The 23,232-nt window shown below is 40.5% G+C and overlaps 1 protein-coding gene across 4 annotated transcripts in view; it reads left to right on the forward strand.

Annotated features, from left to right (window-relative positions):
* Positions 1-23,232, forward strand: part of ercc6l2 (excision repair cross-complementation group 6-like 2) — a 94,729-nt gene that overhangs the window by 47,314 nt on the left and 24,183 nt on the right. For all 4 annotated transcript variants that reach the window (XM_059969871.1, XM_059969873.1, XM_059969872.1 and 1 more), the window contains 2 exons: positions 3,264-3,335; positions 23,071-23,216. In XM_059969871.1, the coding sequence (XP_059825854.1) occupies positions 3,264-3,335; positions 23,071-23,216 (218 nt within the window). The remainder of the gene's footprint in view (positions 1-3,263; positions 3,336-23,070; positions 23,217-23,232) is intronic.

Below are 23,232 nucleotides of genomic sequence, written 5' to 3' on the forward strand. Positions count from 1 at the left end.
TCATCTAGGGGGAAGCGGGGGTGTAGGACTCACCTGAAGTTATTATGTACAAATGAAACCATCAGATAAACCAAGGTGAAAGATGACAGTTTTGCTCAAAAATATCTGTTAACTAACCCATGGATAGCATAAGCTTGAACTATTAAATTCGAGGATCCAAAGTAACAACTTAGAAGAGAGTTTGGTCTTTGTATGGAGTTGCAGAAATCCAAAATAAAAGGAAAATGTGACTACAGAACAAAGGGAGAAAGTCTGTCACTTGGCACCCAACCTGGAACAAGCAAGTCATTTTGAGAAAATCTCAGGTTTATCTGCAATCCAGCACAAGTAACAAGTTCAGTGGAAGATGATACTGATCAATTTTGCCTAGTTACTCCCATGATTACTGTTAGTCAGTATATAACATTAGTGTGAACTTTGCTCCAATGCTGATCAGCCCTCGTAAATTAGAGGTCAAAGCATTTCTGTCAAATAATTAGGATGTTGAATGAGCTAGAAAACTGAGAAAATCAATTTGTAAGTTAAAATATGAACAAGTAACCACAGCAAAATGCATTAGGCTCTTCTCTTGTGCCTAGCATAATGAAAACCATCCTTTTGAGTTACAGTCTAATAATTGTACTAATAAGCAAGGCCATCAAGTTTACCCCTTTCAAAATACATCTCAGATTAAAGTTGAGCTTGGTTTGAATATAGAACTATAAATCTGTTTTAATTTTTCTGGAAAATTGGGTTATTTTTGTTGGAATTATAAGCAATTTTTTTGTAAAATTGTTTTGGCAATTCCTCAAATTAAAGTAAGCAAAACTTACTTAATGTATAGGAATGAGAGTAAATACCAAAGTGCTGTCTATCTAATTTCCTTGAGCAGCCAGACAGTAAACAATTTTCTGATGTGATTTTAGCAAAAGATTCACTTATACAGTGGCAAACTGCAGCGTCTAATAAACTTAAGATGTTAATCATGGAGTAATTTTTTTGCAATCATAATAGCTGAGTATAACTGAAAAATGTTACCCTAAAATCAAGGATTAATCAGAACAAGGTTCTGACACCCATATGAAAACAAGTTTCACTTTAACTTTGAGGTATTACAAGTCCTGGTAATTTCTGCTCAAACCAACAATTGAAACTGCCCAAAGTGACATTTCTGTGCAGAACTGACATGTGAGCATGATCTGTCATTGCTGACTAGTGGTGGATTTGTGGTATCTTTCTATTCTTTTCTCAATTTTCCTCTGAGCCTTTACTGGCCTACCAAGTTTTCCTGACAGTTGCAGCCAATTTTCAACATGCTCAGAAGCTTATTACTGCAATAATGAATCTATGGAAGTGCATTGGGCGAGAACATTTGATACAAGGGCTTAGGAAAAGTAGATTTTGAAATGTTTCCACTAATGGGCAAACCTTAAGTGAAATCCACATTAAGGCATAAGAATAAAAGGGAAAGACATGACAGGAACAGTAAATTGAAAACTTTTAAAAGTTCAAAGTAAGTTTATTATCAAAGTACATACACACTTAATGGCCACTTTATTAGGTAAACCTGTTTGTTAATGCAAATATCTAATCAGTCAATCATGTGGCTGTAATTCAGTGCATTAAAGCATGCAGAGATAGTCAAGAGGTTCAGTTGTTATTCAGATCAAACATCAGAATGGGAAGAAATGTGATCCTAAGTGACTTTGATCATAGAATGATTGTTGGTGTCAGATGGGATAGCTTGAGTATCTCAGAAACTGCTGCTGTGGTATTTTTACGCACAACAGTCTTCAGAGTTTTCAGCGAATGATGCAAGAAATAAAAAACATCCAATGAGCGACAGTTCTGTAGGTGAAAATGTCTTGTTAATTAGAGCGGTCAGAAGAGAAAGGCCAGACTCGTTCAAGCTGACAGGAAGATGACAGTAGCTCAAATAACCACACATTACAACAGTGCTGTGAACAAGAGCATCTCTGAATGCACAACACATCAAACTTTGTAGTGTGTGGGCTACAGCAGCAGAAGAACACACTTAGTTTCACTCCTGTACCTAATAAAGCAGCCACTAAGTGTATGTTACCATATGCTACCTTGAGATTCATTTCCTTACAGGCACTTACAGGAGAATAAAAGTATACAACAGAATTTCACAAAAAAAAACTATACATAAACAGACAAAGATTGACAAACAACCAACGTGCAAAAAAAGCCGAACTGCACAAATAACAAAACTAATACAGAGAACAAGAGTTGGAAAGGGTCATTGGAAATTACTCTGTAGGTCATGAAATCAGTTCAGAGTAGTGTTGATTGAACATATGATTCACATTTATGCAAAATCACTCATGGAATCACCTTCAAATATTGAGACTTGGAGATTGCGACCATGCCTCTTGAGGATGCTGGTATGCACAGCTGGTCTATAGCTGGTAATCACTAAAAAAACTTAGTAGGGCATCTCAGTCTTCCAGTGTGATCCTTGCTGATCTGTCCAAAGTCTCAGTTCCTCATTTTTTCAATGCTGGTTCTACCTACCTTCAATATCCCAATCTTTCAAAAATATATCTGTCTCTTTTAATACATCCAGCAGTCTAGCCTTCATAACCCTCTGGTTTGAAGAATTCCAGAGACTCACCACCCTCTACAAGAAGAAATCACTATACACTTAAATTTCAAACGGCTTGCTGTGTAATATAGTCTCCTCATTCAAGTTTCTCCACCATCGGAGGAAGAGGTACTTAACAGTCTCTGAGCTGGCAGCAACTTTTAAGGCACCGAATACTTAAGCTGATGTAGTAACAAATATACTTAACAAGGGCTGGCATTTGTGAGGAAATAAAAATGGAGATAAAGCAGGTGGATGAAATGATGTTTCAAAGTAGTTAAATAGCTATTTTGTGTAATGTTATCTCTGGAACTTTTCATTATAGGGGGATAGAGGAACATTTAATCCACATTTCACAAGACAGAATTGTATTCCAGATCCAACCATTTCCTCCACCTATTTATAGTGGTTATCATCTCTCTTTCCTGTCCAGATGAAGGGTCTCAACCCAAAATATCGATTGTCCGTTTCTCTCCATAGTTGTTACCTGACCTGCTGAGTTCACCCTCTTTTGTGGTGTTCCAGTACTTCCAGCAGAATGTGTGCTGAACCATGAATGGCAGCATTAATATTGTCAGATCCCTGTTTCCAGTGTAGGTCTACCTTTTAATTGCTTTGTGAGACCATCATCCTAAGTTTTCCATGATATAATCTTTAAAATATCATTTGCTTTCAGGTTCTTCAACGTCTTTTGGACCACTTTCGAAGAAACAAAGACAAAGTTCTGCTTTTTTCCTTCTCCACCAAGGTTTGTAACTATCTTCAAATATGATTTACTTACAAATTGAAAAACAATATTTTTGAGTATGCAGGATTAAAAAAAATGGTTGGTTTCATGTATAAGTGCCCTATTTAGGAGTTAACTTGCATTTTTGGCAGGAAGAAATTTTAAAATACTTGCTTTGTGGGATCTCCCCCTCCCACCAACTTTTAAAAAAACCTTTTCATTCCACAATTACGGGGAGAATCAACAACAGGGCTGGTGATTTATGAAAAATAAACCATGGAGTGGGTTCTGAGAGGTACATCTGGCATGGTTTATTTTTTTCACAAACTTCTAACATTTAGAGCCAATATTCTGCCAAATGTGGCATTGCTACTCAAATTCTTAAAGTTTTTTGAGGTTATTGCTACCTTAGTGATCCACTGAATGCTAAGGTAAATGCAGCTTTGAAGAGAGATGTTGGCGATTTGGTTTTTTTTAAAATAGCTGCTGTTCGAATTATTTTTAATAAAATGTAAAGAATTGACAATATGTTTGTTTCCTATATATTCTACCTTGGTGTTTACCCGGAGAAGGCTGCTTGATGCACTGTCAAGTTGCATGATGCTTTTGAAGGATTTTAGACATAATTGATCGAATGCGATTTTTGTGATCAGTGGAAACAAAATAATGTGAATTGCAATAGAAAGTGGTATGACATTTGTTTTATTCCTTGCCAACTTTGCTGTTAAATGGAATATTGAAAATATTTGATTTAACGGCAAAGAATAGTTAATTTAACAGCTGCCATCAAATGTTAATTAAATGGAGAGGAGCTAATGACTCTTCAAAGCCAAAAAGTGCATAATGGTTAACCATGAGCTCCAATCTTCTATTTCCCACTGATGTGAAGGAAGCCAGCTAAGCACCATCATCAATCAAGCATTTTTATTTTGACTCTTTGGCCACAGCATTTGGAATTTAAGTCCGCTTCTGTACTGCTGTTTACATTTACCATCAAGTTTGGCATGTGATCGTAGGAGTTCAGTTTCTTTGGTTCCACTATTTGGTTTCCAGCCTCTGCTGCTTGGGATTCTGAAGAGCAGACTTATTCTGATGTTTGAGCTCATCACCTGTCTGGAGAAAAGTGACCTGAGATTGGCTTTATGGTACATACAGTAGGTGAGAGCCAAATCAACAACTGTTCCTGCTGTGATGGTGAGGAGCAGCATAGATCCTCCAATTGCCAAGTTGTCATATTTTCTAAAAGTAGAACTGCACTACACTCTTATCATGATTGTAGACATCTCTGAAAACTCAATCATAGCTCATTTATAACTCACTCTTGCAAGCTCTAATACCATTATGTAAGCTTTGAATCTGTAGGTGACTTTTAGATGTATGGAATTCCTTGAACCGAAATTGAATTTGCTGTGGATAGTATTAGTTGAGTCCTACTTGAAAGCTGCTCAAGAATGGCGTAAATATATTTTCCTTTTTTTAAAAGCTACAAGTAATTTCCTTCATCATTAGCTAAATATAATGTGAAAGATGTGACTAGCTTGGGTTTCTTTTGTGCACCCTTCACTCAATTCAGATTGTGTGGCTATACTGTCAAGTATTGGCAGCTTCACCTTCTGTCAGATATTGATGTTGGACTAAAGGTAGTTTTCACATATGCATTGGATAGCGCAACAGACATACTCCATTTCTGTGCTCCTGGACTAACCTCAGTTCATATCCCTGGTAGTAATTATACATCTGGTATCCAGATTGAGAGCTGACATGTTCCTTCTGACTCACCATTGGTGTGATCTCAAGGAAATTAATCTTCCAACTGTGGTATGGTTTAAACACAATTTGTCAGTGTGTGTGTGAGATGAAGCAATCTGCCTTTTCCTTTACTAATAAGACGTGGGTATTTCTGCTGTGTTAGCATTTACTGCCCATCTTGCTGGAAGTACTTAGTACGTCAGGTAATAACTACAGACAGTTTACAAATCAAATATTCTTCATGGAAAACAGGTTAGTTTTAGTTTGCAGAGAAAGTGATGGGGAGAATAGGAGGAAAGAACTGTCTGTTCTTTGGTCTGTATTAAATGTTGCAATTAATAGGGTTGTGGATCATACTGGGGGTGGGGGGGGGGGCAAACAATAGTAATGGAGACAAAATGTGAAAATGTGAGCCAGTATCACAGATAACAACTTGACTGAATTCTATTTTTATTTCAGATTCCCAGCACCTATTTCTTTTATTTTCATTCATTTAGGGTTGGTCAGCCATCTTGAACCATGGTAGTCTGTGTGTTGAAAATATTTCAACAATGCTGTAGATAAGAAATTTCAAAGTAGGTAACATTTTCAAGTTGGAACACAGGAAACTCTTGTGGTAATGACTCCATGCCCTTGTTGCTGCTGGTCTTCAGGCAGTAGTTGGTGCAGGTTTAGAAGGCACTCCAAAAATACCAGAATGAGTTAATGTGACAGACCATTATGAAAGCAATGTTGTTGAATGTCAAGGGAAAGTTACTCATCACTGTCCTGTTTAGATTGTCGTTCCCAACATTTCTGAGTGACGTGAACTGGTGCATATTAACAGTGTAGTGCACTGATGGTGGAGCAAGTACATATTCATTCATACGACGAGTGCTGATCACTGAAATTACTTTGTCCTCAATAGCTTTGATTTTCAGATTCACAGGCATCCAGTCATGTGGAGAGTATTTCAGTGTTCTCATGACTGGTTCTTTTTGGGTGAATCAATCGAAGTATTGCAAAATAACATTTTGTCCCTCCCTTGCAGCCATGATATTTTATGTAATTATTTTATGTAAAAAGTTGGTGGTCAGGGGAGAGCCACCTTGTTGTCTACGCTGTAGAACATAATGATGGTGACATTGCTAAATGCCTAAGAGATGTAGTTTGCCATTCTATAATTTAGATGATCATTTATGAACACTTATGTAGCATGAATATTACTTGCCACTTACCATTCTAAACCTGGATGCTGTCGTGTTTAGCTAGACATAGCAACAAGTAAATACCTCAGCAATCCAGGAGCCTTTGGATATCCAGCATTGTCAGCTGAAGCAACTGTCTTGGAGATATCAGCAAAGAAACTGAACCGAATCATCTACTTGCACTTCTGACAAAAGTATCGAAAACACCAACTTGTCATTTGCACTGACATGCTCAGTTCACTTGGTATTTAAGATTAGGCTGTTCATGGAGTTTCCTTGACCTGCTAGCTCAGTAGTTCATCACCTTCACTGATACACATGTTGGAACTGCAGAACATTGATCCAATTGTTTGGTTATGTGAATATTCAGTTCCAAGGCACAGTGCCTTCACTTATTAGTCTATATATAGTGTTGCCAGGTTTCCCATCATATTTTGTTTGCCAGGTATTGCATTTGGCATGCATTTTGATATTCATTGAAACTGGGATAGTTCCCCAGCCTGATACAAAATTAATGAGGGCCACAGAGTTCAACTGTGTGCTTAAGTTCAGTCCTGCTGCTGTCCTGGGCCCTTGAGAATGTCTGATTTTCAGCTACTAGATCTATTCTGAATCTATCACATGCAGTAATCCCAGGCAGTGTGATAAAGGCAGGCAAGAGATCTGCTCTGTGATCATTCGCCCAGTGTCATGACGAATAGATGTATCTGAAACGGATCAATGAGTGAGGTCAAGTAAGACTTTTCCGCATATGTTTCTCTTACTGTCTGCAACAAACTCAATGCAAACGGTAGCATCCCTCAGGACCTGGTGGCTTGGTCAGTTGTTGTGGTGCTAAGTTTTTTCTGATGAACTTTGATTCACCCTTTTGCTTCTCTAATTGCTGCTTCCTTGTAGTTTTTCATCTGGAGAAGCACTGGTGGGTGTTATGTGATATCAGCACAGACATTCCTTGCACAAATTTGCCCAGATACCATGCGTTCCAAGAACAATGTTGAGAACTTTCTGTGCCAAACACTTCCAATTGTATGCTACCTCTTATGGGTCTGTTTTTGGGTAAAGTCTGGGCTATTGGCCAAAAGGTATGAATGTCCACTGAATGCTGTAATGATGTGTAATTAGACTAGGACAATTCTCAATATATGAACATCTCCAGATGTTTGCGAGGATGGCTGCAAGGTTAGCTGGACTAGGTGTACTTTTGTAACGTCTGCATAAAATGTGAGAACAAGGGAGTTGCAGATGTGATCTGCAAATGTTAGCAAACTTGTGGTAGGTCCATGGAGAAAGAGAAAACAGTCCAAGCAAAGCAAAAGAAGTGATTTGGGAAAAAATGTTTTAAAAATTTCTCCTGGCATGTTTTTTTCAAAAAAAAAAATTCTGTTTGCGGGACTTGGGTAAGTGAAATGAGTACCGGGAAAGCTGGGAAGAGAAGCCTGTAGGGAGAAGAACTCCAACTTGGGACCTGGTTGAACCTGTTACCATGGGGAATTTACAAGATTTTCCAATTTGTCCCTACTTATCAGACCAACCACTCAGACTGATATCTGTTTATATCTTCACTACAGTCCAATTAAATATATTTTGATGCCAGCAGAAATTATGTATCTTTTCATGTTGTGATGGCCATTATTATTGGATAATTATTTGATCCTTCTAAAATAAATATTACATTTGTGGCCTAAATTGAGATGATTTATTCTTATTTTGATGTTACCACATATTTGTATTTTTAATCTATTGCTCTGAGTTTCCCGATTTGGAAATGACATGTTCTATATAAACCTTAGATTTGTGGTTTATAAAGAACTTTAGAGAATTTTATTTAAGTAATGTTATTAACTTCAATATGAAGAGAAGATATTTGACTTTTAATTGAAGATGGTTTAATATTACTTCTATTTTAATCAATCTCCTTAAAAGTAAATATTCAATATTGCTTAAATCAGTTTGTCTAGACTGCAGTGTTTCACCCTAAATTTAATGAGCTGTAATACTTTTCTTATGGAAGTGGTGGGTCTTCCTTTTAATTCACTATGCCAGATTGAGTATCAGTTTATATATTTTATATATAAAACATTGTAAACATGCTTCAAGTTAAATCATTTCCATTCTTGGTAATTATGTCACTGCTGTGTTAAATTCATTTCATTTAGCTCACAGCTAATTTGGTTTTAGGAAGTACTGAAAAGTTTAACAGAACACTTGAAGTCCTTGTGGTCATATCTCAAGTGCCATCAAGGCCCCAATGAGTAATGAAGATCACCAACATTTCAGACAATGAAGAAGCAATATTAAGTTTCAAGATGAAAACAGAAATGAACAGAAATTATGTCACTGAGAAGGTCAAGATGGAATACAAAAGTAAGCTAGCCAATAATATTAAAGAGGATACTGAAAGTTTCTTGAGATACATAAAGTGTAAAAGAGAGGTGAGAGTGGATATTGGACCGCTGGAAAATGATGATGGAGAGGTAGTAATGGGGAACAAGGAAATGGTGGACAGACTAAATAAGTATTTTGCATCAGTCTTCACTATGGAAGGCACTAGCAATAAGGTGGAAGTTCCAGGTGTCATGAAGAGTGTCAAGGTACCATTACTAGGGAGAAGATTCATGGGAAACTGAAAGGTCTGAAGATAGATAAGTCACCTGGATCAGGTGGTGTGCACCCCAGGGTTCTGAAAGAGGTGGCTGAAGATATTGTGGAGGCATTGGTAATAATCTTTCAAGAATCACTAGATTCTGGAATGGTTCCAGAAGACTGGAAAATTGCAAATGTCACTCCACTCTTCAAGAAGGGAGAGACAAGAAAGGAAATTATAAACCAGTTAATCTGACCTCAGTGATTGGGAAGATGTTGCAGTCAGTTGTTAAGGATGTGGTTTCAGGGTACTTGGAGGCACATGATAAAATATGCAATAATCAGTATGGTTTCCTCAAGGGAAAGTCTTCCCTAACAAATATAAGACTATATTGGACCCTGGTCAGACCCCACTTGGAGTACTGTGCTCAGTTCTGGTTGCCTCACTTCAGGAAGGATGTGATAGCCTTAGAAAGGGTGCAGAGGAGATTCACAAGGATGTTGCCTGGATTGGGAAGCATGCCTTATGAAAACAGGTTGACAGATTAGGAGAATGGGCAAAGAAATGGCAGATGAAATACAGTGCCAGGAAATGTATGGTCATGCTCTTTGGTAGAAGAAAGGAAAGGATAGAATATTTAATAAATAGAGAGAGAATACAAAAGAAAACTGGGACTTGGGAGTCTTGTGCAGGATTCCCTAAAGGTTAATTTGCATGTTTGAATCTGTAGCGAGGTAGGCAAATGCGGTGCTAGCATTCATTTCAAGAGTACTAGAATATAAAAAAAACGTAATTTTGAGATTTTATAAAGCGATGTTGAAGCCTCACTTGGAGTATTGTGAGCAGTTTTGGGCCCCTTATTTTAGAAAGGTTGTGCTGAAAGCAGAGAGAGTTCAAGCAAGGTTCATGAAGAAGATTCCAGGATTGAACAGCTTGTCATATGAAGAGTATTTGGTGGCTCTGGACTCTGGAATTCAAAAGAATGAGGGGGTGACCTCATTGAAACCTATCGAATGATAAAAGGCCTTGGTAGAGTGGATGTGGAGAGGATATTTCTTGTGGTGGGAGAGCTTAAGACTGGAGGATGCAGCTTCAGAATAGAGGAACCATCCTTTTAGAACGGAGGTGAGGAGGAATTTCTTTCGCCAAAGAGTGGTAAATCTGTGGAATTGGTTTCCACAGGCAGTTGTGAAGGCCAAGTCTTTATGAATATTTAAGGCAGTGATTGATAGATTCTTAATTGGTCAGGGCATGAAGGGATACATGGAGAAGGCAAGAGTTTGGGGCTAAGAGGAAAGGTGAATCAACCATTATGAAAATGGCGGAGCAGGTTGGATGGGCCAAATAGTTTAATTTCGCTCCTATATTTTATGGTTGAATATATGCAATACAAATAAAAGCACTTTTTTGGACTTGGGAATTCTAGCCAAGTTGAAGGATATGATTGGATATTTGATGGAAAGAGGTTGTGAATCAAGCTTATTTAGTTGAAGCTTGTGAAATAAGCTTATTTAGTTTGAGTCCTTTGTGATTCTGGTGCCTGATTTCTCCTAAGAGATAAATCAATCAGGTCTCTAATTGCTTCCTTATCACTAACCAATCATCTGCAGCTTTAGGACTTGCAAGTATAATTCTTAAATATAGAAATGACCCAGAGAAGCCATTAAATGGGTGTAAAAACAAAGTATTTGGAAGTATTCAAGTTAGGCAGTCTGTGAAAAGAAGAACAGAATTAATGTTTTGTGTCAAGGACCCTTTATCAGAATTGATAAAGAAAATTAGTTTTAAGTTGCCAAAAGGCTGAGGTGAAATGAAATAGAGAAAGGGTTAGGGTGCAGCCAAGGATGCCAAAGTGATTTTATGTTTATGGAGCTGTGTGATGGGAATTGCATGTTATGTATAAGCTTTAGATTTGGGGCTGACAGGGAACTTCAGAGAGTATTATTTAAGTACTGTTATTACCATAAATAAATGAGGGGGGTGAGAGAGAACGAACTTGTAAATGTTGTGGAATACAAGTCAGTGCCACTGCTGAGACATGAAGCCAAAAGGAGAATAATGGAAATACAGTGGCATGCAAAAGTTTGGGCACCCCTGTTCAAAATTTCTGTTACTGTGAATAGTTAAGTGAATAGAAGATGAACTGATCCCCAAAAGTCATAAAGTTAAAAATGAAACATTCTTTTCAACATTTTAAGCAAGATTAGTGTATTATTTTTGTTCTGTACAATTTTAAAGTGAAAAAAAGGAAAAGAGCACCGTGCAAAAGTTTAGGCACACCAAGAGATTTGAGCTCTCAGATAACTTTTATCAAGGCCTCAGACCGTAATTAGCTTGTTAGGGTTATGGCTTGTTCACAGTCATAGTTAGGAAAGGCCAGGTGATGCAAATTTCAAAGCTTTATAAATACCCTGACTCCTCAAGTCTTGTCCCAACAATCAGCAGCCATGGGCTCCTCTAAGCAGCTGCCTAGCACTTGGAAAATTAAAATAAATGATTCCCACAAAGCAGGAGAAGGCTATAAGAAGACAGCAGAGCATTTTCAGGTAGCCATTTCCTCAGTTCATAATGTAATTAAGAAACGGCAGTTAACAGGAACAGTGGAGATCAAGTTGAGGTCTGGAAGACCAAGAAAACTTTCCGGGAGCACTGCTCATAGGATTGATAAAAAGGCAAATCAAAACCCCTGTTTGACTGCAAAAGACCTTCAGGAAGATTTAGCAGATTCTGGAGTGGTGGTGCACTGTTCTATACTGTGCAGTGACACCTGTACAAATATGACCTTCATGGAAGAGTCATCAGAAGAAAACTTTTCCTGCATCCTCACCACAAAATTCAGTGTCAGAAGTTTGCAAAGGAACGTCTAAACAAGCCTGGTGCATTTTGGAAACAAGTCCTGTGGACTGAAGTTAAAATAGAACTTTTTAGCTACAATGAGCAAAGGTATGGAGAAAAAAGGGTGCAGAATTTCATGAAAAGAACACCTTTCCAGCTATTAAGCACAGGGGTGGATCAATTATGCTTTGGGCTTGTGTTGCAGTCAGTGGCATGGGGAACATTGCACTGGTAGAGGGAAGAATGAATTCAATTAAATACCAGCAAATTCTGGAAGCAAACATCGCACTGTATGAAAAAAAAAGCTGAAGTTGAAAAGAGGATGGCTTCTACAACAGGAAAATGATCATAAACACACCTCAAAATGCACAATGGATTATCTCAAGAGGTGTAAGTTGAAGGTTTTGCTATGGTCCTCACAGTCCCCCGACCTAAACATCATTGAAAATCTGTGCATACGCCTCAGAAGAGCAGTGCATGCAAGACGGGCCAAGAATCTCTCAGAACTAGAAGACTTTTGCAAGGAAAAATGGGCGAAAATCCCCCAAACAAGAATTGAGAGACTCTTTGCTGGCTACAGAAAGCATTTACAAGCTGTGATACTTGCCAAAGGGGGTGTTACTAAGTACTGACCATGCAGGTTGCCCAAACTTTTGCTTTAGGCCCTTTTCCTTTTCTGTTATTTTGAAACTGTAGAAGATGGAAATAAAAGTAATCTTGCTTAAAATATTAAAGAAATTTGTCATCTTTAATTTAATGCCTTTTGGAAATCAAGTCATCTTTTACTTGCTTAGCTATTCACAGAAACAGATTTTGACCAAATTTTGGTCAAATTTTGACCAGGGGTGCCCAAACTTTTGCATGCCACTGTAGTTGTCCTTGGCAAAATGAAATGCAAATTTTTAGTGTGTGAAAGAAAAATAAAAAATGCTAAGAACTCTCCGCAGTTCAGGCGGCATCTGTGGAAAGAGAAACAGCATTATATCTGATTGGAGATCCTTCAGAAAAATTATGGAGCTTCCAGCAATTTTTTTTTCATTTTTAAAATAAAAGTAGAAAAAGCTGGAAACACAGCATTTTTTGATTTTATTTCAAACATTTTTAAGAACATGATGGTTTATACCCAAGATTGTCTGAACTCCATAATTAAGTTGTTAAGTGACTTCCAAGTATTCTTACTTCAGAATTCAAATCAGGTTTATGTAAAATCTGTTGTTTTGTAGCAGCAATACAGTGCAAAAATATTTTTTAAACTATTGTAAGTTACAATAAAAATAAAATAAGTAAATATGTAGTTCAAAGGAGGAATAGTGAGGTAATGCTCATGGGTTCATGGGCCACTCAGAAATTTGATGGCAGAGGAGAAAGATACTTCTCTTAAAATCTTGAGTGTGTGTCTTCAGGATCCTGTACCTCCTCCATGATGGTAGTTAAGAGAAGGCATGCCCCAGATGGTGAGGGTCCTTACTGAGGAATGCTGCCTTAAGGCAGAGCCTTTTGATGATGTCCAGAATGCTGGGGAGGTGTGTGCCTCTTGTTGTTGCATGAATGAAATCACCGGAGAGCAAGTTACTGGTAGATACAAAGCAGCTTCTTTATTCGAGAAAACAAGGTATAGCAGGCATCATACCGAGATGCTTTCGGTGGAAAAGTCTGCTGGCCCAACTTGGGGCTCAATATTTATTTGCTAAACACAAAGGACAATTCCATATTTACAAATTATAGACAATGCTTTCTTTTGAAGCTACATGCAAACTTCATACCTTCTGGTTCGTCTGTGGACTGGGATTCACAGCTTTCAGGAAATGCATTGTTCCAAATTAAATCCACAATAGCTTGTTAAGGAACAGAAGACTGGTAGCCAAAGCCATTTGCTAAATGTAAATGACCTAAACCCAAAAAACACCTATGATGAAACTGGCTGAGTGTAGCACCCGCTGTATATTCTATTGATTCTGCATATTGGTGCATCCATACCTGATGGTGATGCAACCAGTCAGGATGCTGTCCGTCGTGCATCTGTAGAAATTTGCTACAGTGGCTTACCAAATCTCTTTAAGTTTCTAGTCAAGTATAGCTGCTGACATGCCTTCTTTATAATTGCATTGATGTATTGGGCCCAGGATAGGTTCTCTTGAGATGTTGACTAAGAGATGTGCTGGCATTGGAGAAGGTTCAGAGGAGGTTCACAAGGGTGATTCCAGGAATGAAAGGGTTATCGTGCGAGGAACGTTTGATAGCTCTGGGTCTGTGCTCACTGAAATTTAGAAGGATGAGGGGGGGATCTCCTTGAAACCTTTCAAATGATGAAAGGCCCAAACAGTAGATGTGGAAAGGATGTTTCCCATGGTGGGGGTGACGAGAACAAGAGGGCACAGCTTCAGGATAGAGGGGCATTCATTTAAAACAGAGATGTGGAAACATTTGTTTAGTCAGAGGGTGGTAAATTTGTACAATTTGTTACCACAGGCAGCTGTGGAGGCCAGGTCATTGGGTATATTTAAAGCAGTGCTTGATAGGTTCTTGATTGGACACTGCTTCAAAGGTTACAGGGAGAAAGCCAGGGAGTGGGCTGAGGAGGGGTAAAAAGGATTGGCCATGATTGAATGGCAGAACAGACTCGATGGGCTAAATGGCCTAATTCTGCTCCTATGTCTTATGGTCTCCCAGGAACTTGAAACTGTTCACCCTTTCACTGCTGACCTCTCAATGAAAACTTGCATATGTTCTCCCAACTTCCCCTTTCTGAAGTCCGCAATCAGTTCCTTGATCCAGCTGATGTTGAAGATGCTGCTGTTGTTGTGACACTTCTAAACTAGCACATCCACCACACTCTACCACACTTCTGTAAGCCTCCAATGGCCATCTGAGATTCTATCAACAATAGTGGTGTGTCAGCAGCAAATTTATAGATTGTGCTTAAGCTATGCCTAGCCACACAGTGATGCGGTGCTCCCATGTTGATTGTCAGAGGAAATCAATGGGGGTGGAATGCTCTGTGTGCTGGCAGATCCTCGATGGGCTAATGGCCTCTTTCCATGTTTCAGGAAAATGTGGCATTTAGTTGATACTAATTGAAAAAGTGGGACTCTTTTTAAAAAAAATAAATTAGCAAAATGGCCAGGATTTGAGTCACCTTATATCCTTTGGGAGAATCTGTAAGATAAGAAATAAGTCTGTTTTAAAGGCAAAATAATAGGATTGTGGATGTTCTGTTTCAAATGCTTTTGAGGAAATTCAAAGATTTTTCATATGCTAGTTTTGTTGAACACTTTTAAAATGGATCTAATAATGGAGAATAGCCATTGCCAGTTTTAGTGAAGAGTTAATAAGAGTTTTTATTTGATATGTATGGGCTTGATACTTATTATGAAATGGATTTGTTCCACTGTATCAATGGTAAAAATGGCTAGCGCGATGCTGTTGTTACAGCTCAGGTTGTTCTGGAGTTCAATTCTGGCGCCATTCTGTAAGGAGTCTGTATATGTCCTCCCCATGGAATGTGTGTTTTACCCTGAGTATTCTGGTTTCCTCCCACAGTCCAAAGGTACACCAAGTAGGGTAATTGGTTATTGCAAAGTGTCTCATGATTAGGTTAAGGTGAATCAGGGTTGTGGGGTTGCTGCTGGGGTGGCATGACTCAAAAGGCTGGAAGGGCAACTTCACGCGTATCACTCAGTAAGTAAGTTTTTAACGCATCCTTACCTAATATATAATTTCCTGTCACGGATCTTTCATTTCGGACATTCCTTCCTTCCTCCTTTTCTGCACCTTAAAACTTGAGTTATCTTTCACTCTGGATTATTTCTTCTGTTTTGATTAAGTTTGATTTATCTGAAAAATATGAACCTTTCATACTGCCCAACCATGCCTGATCTGTTGAGTATTTCCAGCAAACTCTGTTCTTATTCCACTTATCCATTCATTCCTGAAATCCACCAGTTGTAAACAATATTTTATCAAATTTGTTTTTCCTTCTAGAAATTTTAGAATATATCTTTTGCAAAAATAACTACTTTCAATGACAGAACAGATGATTTAAAAAATGTCAGTAAGTGATGAGATGTGCTCTTGCAGGACTTGTGTTTGTGAGGGAGAGCATGTGGGAGTGAGACCGTTCTTACTTAATTGAAAATTATCCAGAATAACTGGCTGTTTGCTTTTTTTTTAATGTTTATTTTAACCATGTGGTCATCCATTCATTTGTTTGTTATTTTTAAGTAAAAATGATTCGAACTGTTAGACTTCTCAAAAGCAATGTTAGATTTTGAAGAAATGTTTTTCCTGGATATTTATTTTATCAATTTTAAACATTACATTCAGACTCAGGTTTCCACTATCGATATTTTTATGGTATTTTAAATGCAGCAAAACAATCTTTCAGTCTACAAGATCACATCCTGCCTTATTTATAAGTTACAGATTATAATTATAGTTATAATTAAAATTATAATTATAGTTACCTCAACCTTCAACTTAGAAATAGATCATTGCTAATCACAATCCATTTACCATAGCAATAATTTCATCTTGCTTTATGTTGTTTTTGTTTTTATTTCTGTTTACCCATCAAATTGCCTTTTAAAACATCAGTGCTTCTTCCATCTGTTTGGTACTTTCACTGCATTGTATAAAAAAATCTTCTCTCAAATTCTGTATTTGGTTTGCTTGTAGCTAATTTCTATTGCCTTCACAAGGATGTTGTTAGGACTAGAAAGCTTGAGTTATAAGGAGAGACTAGATAGGCTTGGCTGTTTCCCCTGGAGGGCAGGAGGATGAGGGGTGATGTTCTAGAGGTTTGTACAGTCATGAGGTTCTTAAAAATGGTCAAGATTATTTTCTTCCAGTCGGAAAGTTTAAAATTGTAGAGCGTCAGTTTATGCTGAGAAGCAAAAGATTTAAAAGGCAACTGACAAGCAACTTTTTCTCAGAGAGTGTGGTGGATAATGGAGACAAGCTGCCAGATGAAGTGATAAATAAATACAACATTCAGACAGGTACATGGATAGGAATGGTTTAGAAAGGTCGGGACCAAATGCACACAAATGGGACTAGCTCAGGAAGCTGTCTTGGTCAGCATGGGCAAGTTGATTTGAGGCGCTTTTTTCATGCTGTATAACTCTCACTCTACTTTGCTCCCATATTCTAGATTCAATAATAAATTGAGGCACTTTTCCCACTTTACCTTAACAAATCCATTCCAATTCATTAATTTCTAGCCTTTGCATCTGCAGTTACAACTTTATAAGCCTTTATAATTATAACTTATTTATAAATAACTTATATAATAATAACTTATAACTTAATTATAAATAAATAACTTTATAATTATCCCGATTTGAAAGGGAAGAAACTCTCCATTGAATCTTTTCCAGATCATTCTGTGCACCCCTATGACTCTTTGGCAGTACCTCAGAATCGATGGGACTTGCTTCCATTCATGTTTTGTAGGTTATGAGAGAGGTAATGAAGACAATGCCAGAACTGCAGATTCTTCTGCATATAGGACAGGTGTCCAGTAAAGTGGACTTGTCGGTGGTGAGGTGATACCTTCTGACTGCTGTTTATGTGGACCCTCTGTGTGTTGCTGACGATTTGACTCAAGGTTCTCAATGCCAACCTAAATGCTGCTTTTCCACTTAAAACAGCCATGGTCCAGAAATTCTCGGGAATCATTGGGAATGTTGCATTTGTAGAAAGAAGCTTTGAGTATTTTTCTCTGTCCACTAGGCAGTCTCCTCTCATGACAGAGTTTGGAATTGTTTTAGAGTGGCATGTGAATGATGTTATCTGCCTATTGTAACCAGCTGACTGTAAACTAGGGCCTCCGTTCTGGAAATATTGCCCTGGAAATTAAATGGCATTAGTCTACTTATCATTTCCAGAGAGTTGGATGATTTTGCAGAGATGCTGGTATTTTTCCAGTGGCTTGAAGTGCTTGCTGCAGGTAGTCCAGGTCTTAGAAAAATGTGGATCAAGTACAAAGAAAAATTCCTGGTTTTCAGTAAATTGATTGTAGACAGCTTTAGTGCTGACATTACATTGCAGAAATTCTTGTCTGTAGTATTTCTTACCCAAGAAAACAAAAAACACTCATTTTGGCTCTTGCCAATGCTCATATCATAGTCATAGAATTGTACAGAATGGAAACAAGCTCTTTGTCTTGACTCACCCATGCCAATCAAGATGCTTATGTATTTGGTCCATATCCCAGTGTTACTTTCCTATCCACGTAACTATTCAATTTTTTAAAATGTGATGATTATACAAACCCCATTTCCAGAAAAGTTGGGATATTTTCCAAAATGCAATAAAAACAAAAATCTGTGATATTGTAGTGGTGTGCTACATGCAGCGCTGAAATAATGACACGGAGTCGGTAAACTGCAGTTAAAAAAGATTTGATTCGAACTTCGCGGCCTCGCTTTAAAGCCTCCATGATCCCGCCCTCCCTGGGCGTGGATGCTGTAGGGGGCACGTATTCACAGTCCTGTCCCGCGCGTGGATGCTGTAGGGGGCACGTATTCACAGTCCCGCGCAGGCTTTTCCCTTTGTTGGTGAAGCAGACTTGGCACCCTTTTGGGACTGGCCTTTATGCCGGCACGCTGGCTATTTGTGACCTGGTTCAAGTGTGCTAGGAAGTGGGTCGCCACATAACCCCGCCCCCCCAGAACCGGCGATACACCCCCCCAATGTCCACAGTCTGAGCCGGACCCTGTTTGGAGGTTGGCCTCCGCGCCGCGGTGCCGGAAACTCGACCGGTTGCACCACGTCCACATGGGCCGGTTTGAGTCGGTCCACTGTGAAAACCTCCTCTCTCCCCCCAACGTCCAGCACGAACGTGGACCTGTTGTTCCTGATCACCGTAAACGGCCCCTCGTAGGGCCGCTGTAGCGGTGGCCGATGCCCGCCCCTTCATACAAACACAAACTTGCAGCTCTGTAGGTCTTTGGGTACGCAGGTCGGGTTCTGCCCATGCTGCGAAATGGATATGGGGGCCAGGTTGCCGAGCCTCTCGCGTAGTCTGCCCAGGATTGCTGTGGGATCTTCCTCGTGCCCCCTTGGTGCTGGTATGAACTCCCCGGGGGTGATCAGGGGTGCGCTGTACACCAACTCGGCCGACGAAGTGTGCAGATCGTCTTTGTGCGCCGTGCGGATGCCAAGTAGGACCCAGGGAAGCTCGTCCACCCAGTTAGCTCCTCGCAGGCGGGCCATGAGAGCCGACTTTAGGTGACAGTGGAAACGCTCCACTGGTCTGTTCGACTGTGGGTGGTAGGCAGTGGTGTGGTGCAGCTGTGTCCCCAAAAGGCTGGCCATAGCTGACCACAGGCCGGAGGTGAACTGGGCGCCTCTGTCAGAGGTAATGTGGGCCGGTACACCAAAGCGGGATACCCAGGTGGCGATCAGTGCCCGGGCGCAAGATTCGGAGGTGGTGTCGGTGAGCAGGACCGCCTCTGGCCATCTTGTGAACCGGTCCACGATAGTGAGGAGGTGCCGTGCTCCTCGTGACACTGGCAGGGGGCCCACGATATCCACATGAATGTGGTCGAAACACCGGCGGGTGGGGTGGAACTGCTGCGGCAGAGCTTTGGTGTGCCGCTGCACCTTGGCCGTCTGGCAGTGCATGCACGTTTTGGCCCATTCACTGACTTGCTTGCGGAGTCCGTGCCAAACGATCCTGCTGGAGACCATCTGGACAGTTGTCCCCAGTGCCCTGTTGCGGGTGTCGTAACTCGTTGGAGGTAAGATGCTGATCTCGGCACTGGTGTCGACCAAAAAACGGCGTCCCGACCGCTTGTCCCACACATACAGGAGGCTATCCCGATGGCCAGCCGCCGTAGCCATCAGCGGTGGCTGGCCCTGGCATTTCCCGGGAACTTGCAGGGCGGGCGACAGCAGCGGGCTTCTGCGACCCACCACTGGTGGTAGAAGCACCATTGTTCGTTGGTCTCCTCACCCCTGCCTCTGGGGTTAGCGGGCTCTGTGGCCGGGCCTGGTCTGGTTTGTTGCTGGGAGCGTGGCCTAGTGATCTGTGCAACGGACGCCCCACTCTCCTTCTTGGCGTTCCACAGCATGTCCGCCCGGGCTGTCACCTTCCGGGGGTCGCTGAAATCCACGTCGGGACAGCAGCAGGCGTATGTCCTCGGGCAGCTGCTCCAGGAATGCCTGCTCAAACATGAGGCAGGGCTTGTGTCCTCCAGCCAGAGACAACATCTCTTTCATTAAAGCCGATGGAGGTCTGTCTCCCAAACCATCCAGGTGCAGTAAGCGGGCAGCCCGCTCGCGCCGTGAGAGTCCGAAAGTCTGTATGAGCAGGGCTTTGAATTCCGTGTATTTGCCGTTCGCTGGGGGAGACTGTATGAACTCCTTAGCCTGGGCTGCTGTGTCCTGGTCGAGGGAGCTCACCACGTAGTAGTAACGTGCGTCCTCCGAGGTTATCTGCCGAACGTGGAATTGGGCTTCTGCTTGCTGGAACCGTAGGTGAGGTCGCAGCGTCCAGAAGCTTGGCAGTTTCAACGAAACTGCATGAACAGATGCGGCATCGGTCATCTTCGGCCCAAATATCGTTTGGGCCGTCGGGGTCACCAATTGTAGTGGTGTGCTACACGCAGCGCTGAAATAACGACACGGAGTCGGTAAACTGCAGTTAAAAAAGATTTTATTCGAACTTCGCGGCCTCACTTTAAAGCCTCCCTGATCCCGCCCTCCCCGGGTGCGGATGCTGTAGGGGGCACGTATTCACAGTCCTGTCCTGCACGCGGATGCTGTAGGGGGCACGTAATCACAGTCCCGTGCAGGCTGTTCCCTTTGTTGGTGAAGCAGACTAGGCGCCCTTTTGGGACTGGCCTTTATGCCGGCGTGCTGGCTATTTATGAGCCGGTTCGAGTGCGCTAGGAAGTGGGTCGCCACAATATGTTAATTCACGTGGATCTTTAATTAACTGACAAAAGTACAAAGAAAAGATTTTCAATAGTTTTACTGACCAACTTAATTGTATTTTGTAAATATACACAAATGTAGAATTTGATGGCTGCAACACACTCAACAAAAGTTGGGACAGTGGCATGTTTACCATTGTGTTACATCACCTTTCCTTTTAATAACACTTTTTAATTGTTTTGGAACTGAGGATACTAATTGTAGTAGATTTGCAATTAGAAATTTTGTCCATTCTTGCTTGATATAGGACTTCAGCTGCTCAACAGTCCATGGTCTCCGTTGTCTGATTCTCCTCTTCATGATGCACCATACATTTTCAATAGGAGATAGATCTGGACTGGCAGCAGGCCAGTCAAGCACACGCACTCTGTGTCTACAAAGCCATGCTGTTTTAGCCCGTGCAGAATGTGGTCTGGCATTGCCCTGCTGAAATAAGCATGGACGTCCCGTCGCCTTGATGGCAACATATGTCTCTCTAAAATCCTAATGTACGCCTCAGAGTCAATGGTACCTTCACGTACATGTAACTCACCCATGCTGTGGGCACTGATGCACCCCCATATCATCACAGATGCTGGTTTTTGCACCTGTCGCTGATAACAATCAGGATGGTCGTTTTCATCTTTGGCACGGAGAACTCGACGCCCGTTTTTTCCGAAAACTAGCTGAAATGTGGACTCATCTGACCACAGCACACAGTTCCAGTCTTTCAGTCCATCTGAGATGAGCTCGGGCCCAGAGAACTCGCCGGCGTTTCTGCATAGAGTTGATGTATGGCTTCCTCCTTGTGTACTACAGTTTCAAGTTGCATTTCTGGATGCAGCGATGGACTGTGTTAAGTGACAATGGTTTTCCGCAGTACTCCCGAGCCCAGGTGGCTATAATTGTCACAGTAGCATGACGGTTTCTTAGGCAGTGCCGCCTGGGAGGACTCGAAGATCATGCGCATTCAACAGTGGTTTCCCACCTTGCCCTTTACGCACTGAGATTTCTCTGAATTCTCAGAATCTTTTCACAATATTATGTACTGTAGATGTTGAAAGACCTAAATTCTCTCACGAATTTTGGCACAAGGGAGTGAGCCACGACCCATCCTTGCTTGCAAAGACTGAGCTTTTGATGGACGCTACTTTTATACCCAGTCATGATACCTCACCTGCTACCAATTAGCCTGCTTAATGTGGAGTCTTCCAAACCGGTGTTACTTGAATATTCTGTGCACTTTTCAATCTTATTTTAACTCTGTCCCAAATTTTATTGAGTATGTTGCAGCCATTAAATTTTAAATTTGTGTATATTTACAAAATGCAATTAAGTTGGTCAGTAAAACTATTGGAAATCTTTTCTTTGTACTTTTGTAAGTTAAATAAGGGTTCAAGTGAATTAACATATCACAGATTTTTGTTTTTATTGCATTTTGGAGAATATCCCAACTTTTCTGGAAATGGGGTTTGTACTTGCGTCAGCCATCTCTTCTGTCTGCCTATTCCATAACCACCATCTGAGGGAAAAAGTTGCCCCATTAGTCTTTTAATTATTTACTTTTTCACCTTAAGTGTCGGATGTCTAGTTTTAGACTCTCCCCGAGAAAGATACTACTTATGCCCCTCATGATCTTACATACCTCTATAAGATCATCCTCAGCCTTCTGAACTCCAGTGTGAGCATTCAAAGCCTGTCCAATCTCATCTTTTAACTAAAGCCCTCCATTCCAAAGATTTCCTCTGAACTCCTTGTGCTTCTGCATCCTTTCTGCAATGTTGTGACCAGAACAATATACTCCATTTTGGGGGAGCTATAACCTTGCACCCAAAGGTCCTGTACATCATCACTGCTATGATCCCATCCTGCCAGTGTATATCACCCAAAATGTGTTAACTTACACTATTCTACATTGTGTTCCAATTGCTACTATATATTTAGGCAATAACAATCATTGCTTTCTTCAACTCTACCAAACTTCATGTTTTCAGCAAACTTACTTGTCAGACCACAGATGTTCGCATCCAAGTTACATGACAAACAGTAAAGGTCCCAGTGCTGATCCCTGCACATCACTGATAACTCGCTTCCAGTCAGACCATATCATGTGGTTTGCATTTGAAAAAATTTACAAAGCTTGGTAGAGTTGTTAAGGTTCCCCTTTATTTTTCAGGTATTCAGCAGCATTCCATTCAAGGAGAAAATATTAACATTAAATGATAAAGGTGCAGAGATTGGTCAGAGATTGATGTAATGTTAGTTTTTGAATTTTGCAATTCCAGTTTTAGATCAGTTATTTGTTCACAAAAAAGCAACATTTTCAAAAGTGCTTGCACATTTTACTAATATTTGCATGCATGATATGAACAGATAAATGACTTTCCATTTTTCTTATGACCTATGTAAGCAACAGGTGAACAATTTTCAGAAATAATGGAGCTTGCTTTATGCTTGTGTTTTGTGTTTGTACACCATTCAGCTTTTGGATGTGCTGGAGAGACACTGTATGGCTACTGGGTTGGATTATCGACGACTTGATGGGAAAACCAAGACAGAGGAGAGGGTCAAGATAGTGAAGGAATTCAACAGCTTGCAAGATATCAACATTTGCTTAGTGTCCACAATGTAAGATATGTTAAAT

The sequence above is a fragment of the Hypanus sabinus genome, chromosome 5 (genome assembly GCF_030144855.1).
Source record: "Hypanus sabinus isolate sHypSab1 chromosome 5, sHypSab1.hap1, whole genome shotgun sequence".
Classification (NCBI taxonomy): domain Eukaryota; kingdom Metazoa; phylum Chordata; class Chondrichthyes; order Myliobatiformes; family Dasyatidae; genus Hypanus; species Hypanus sabinus.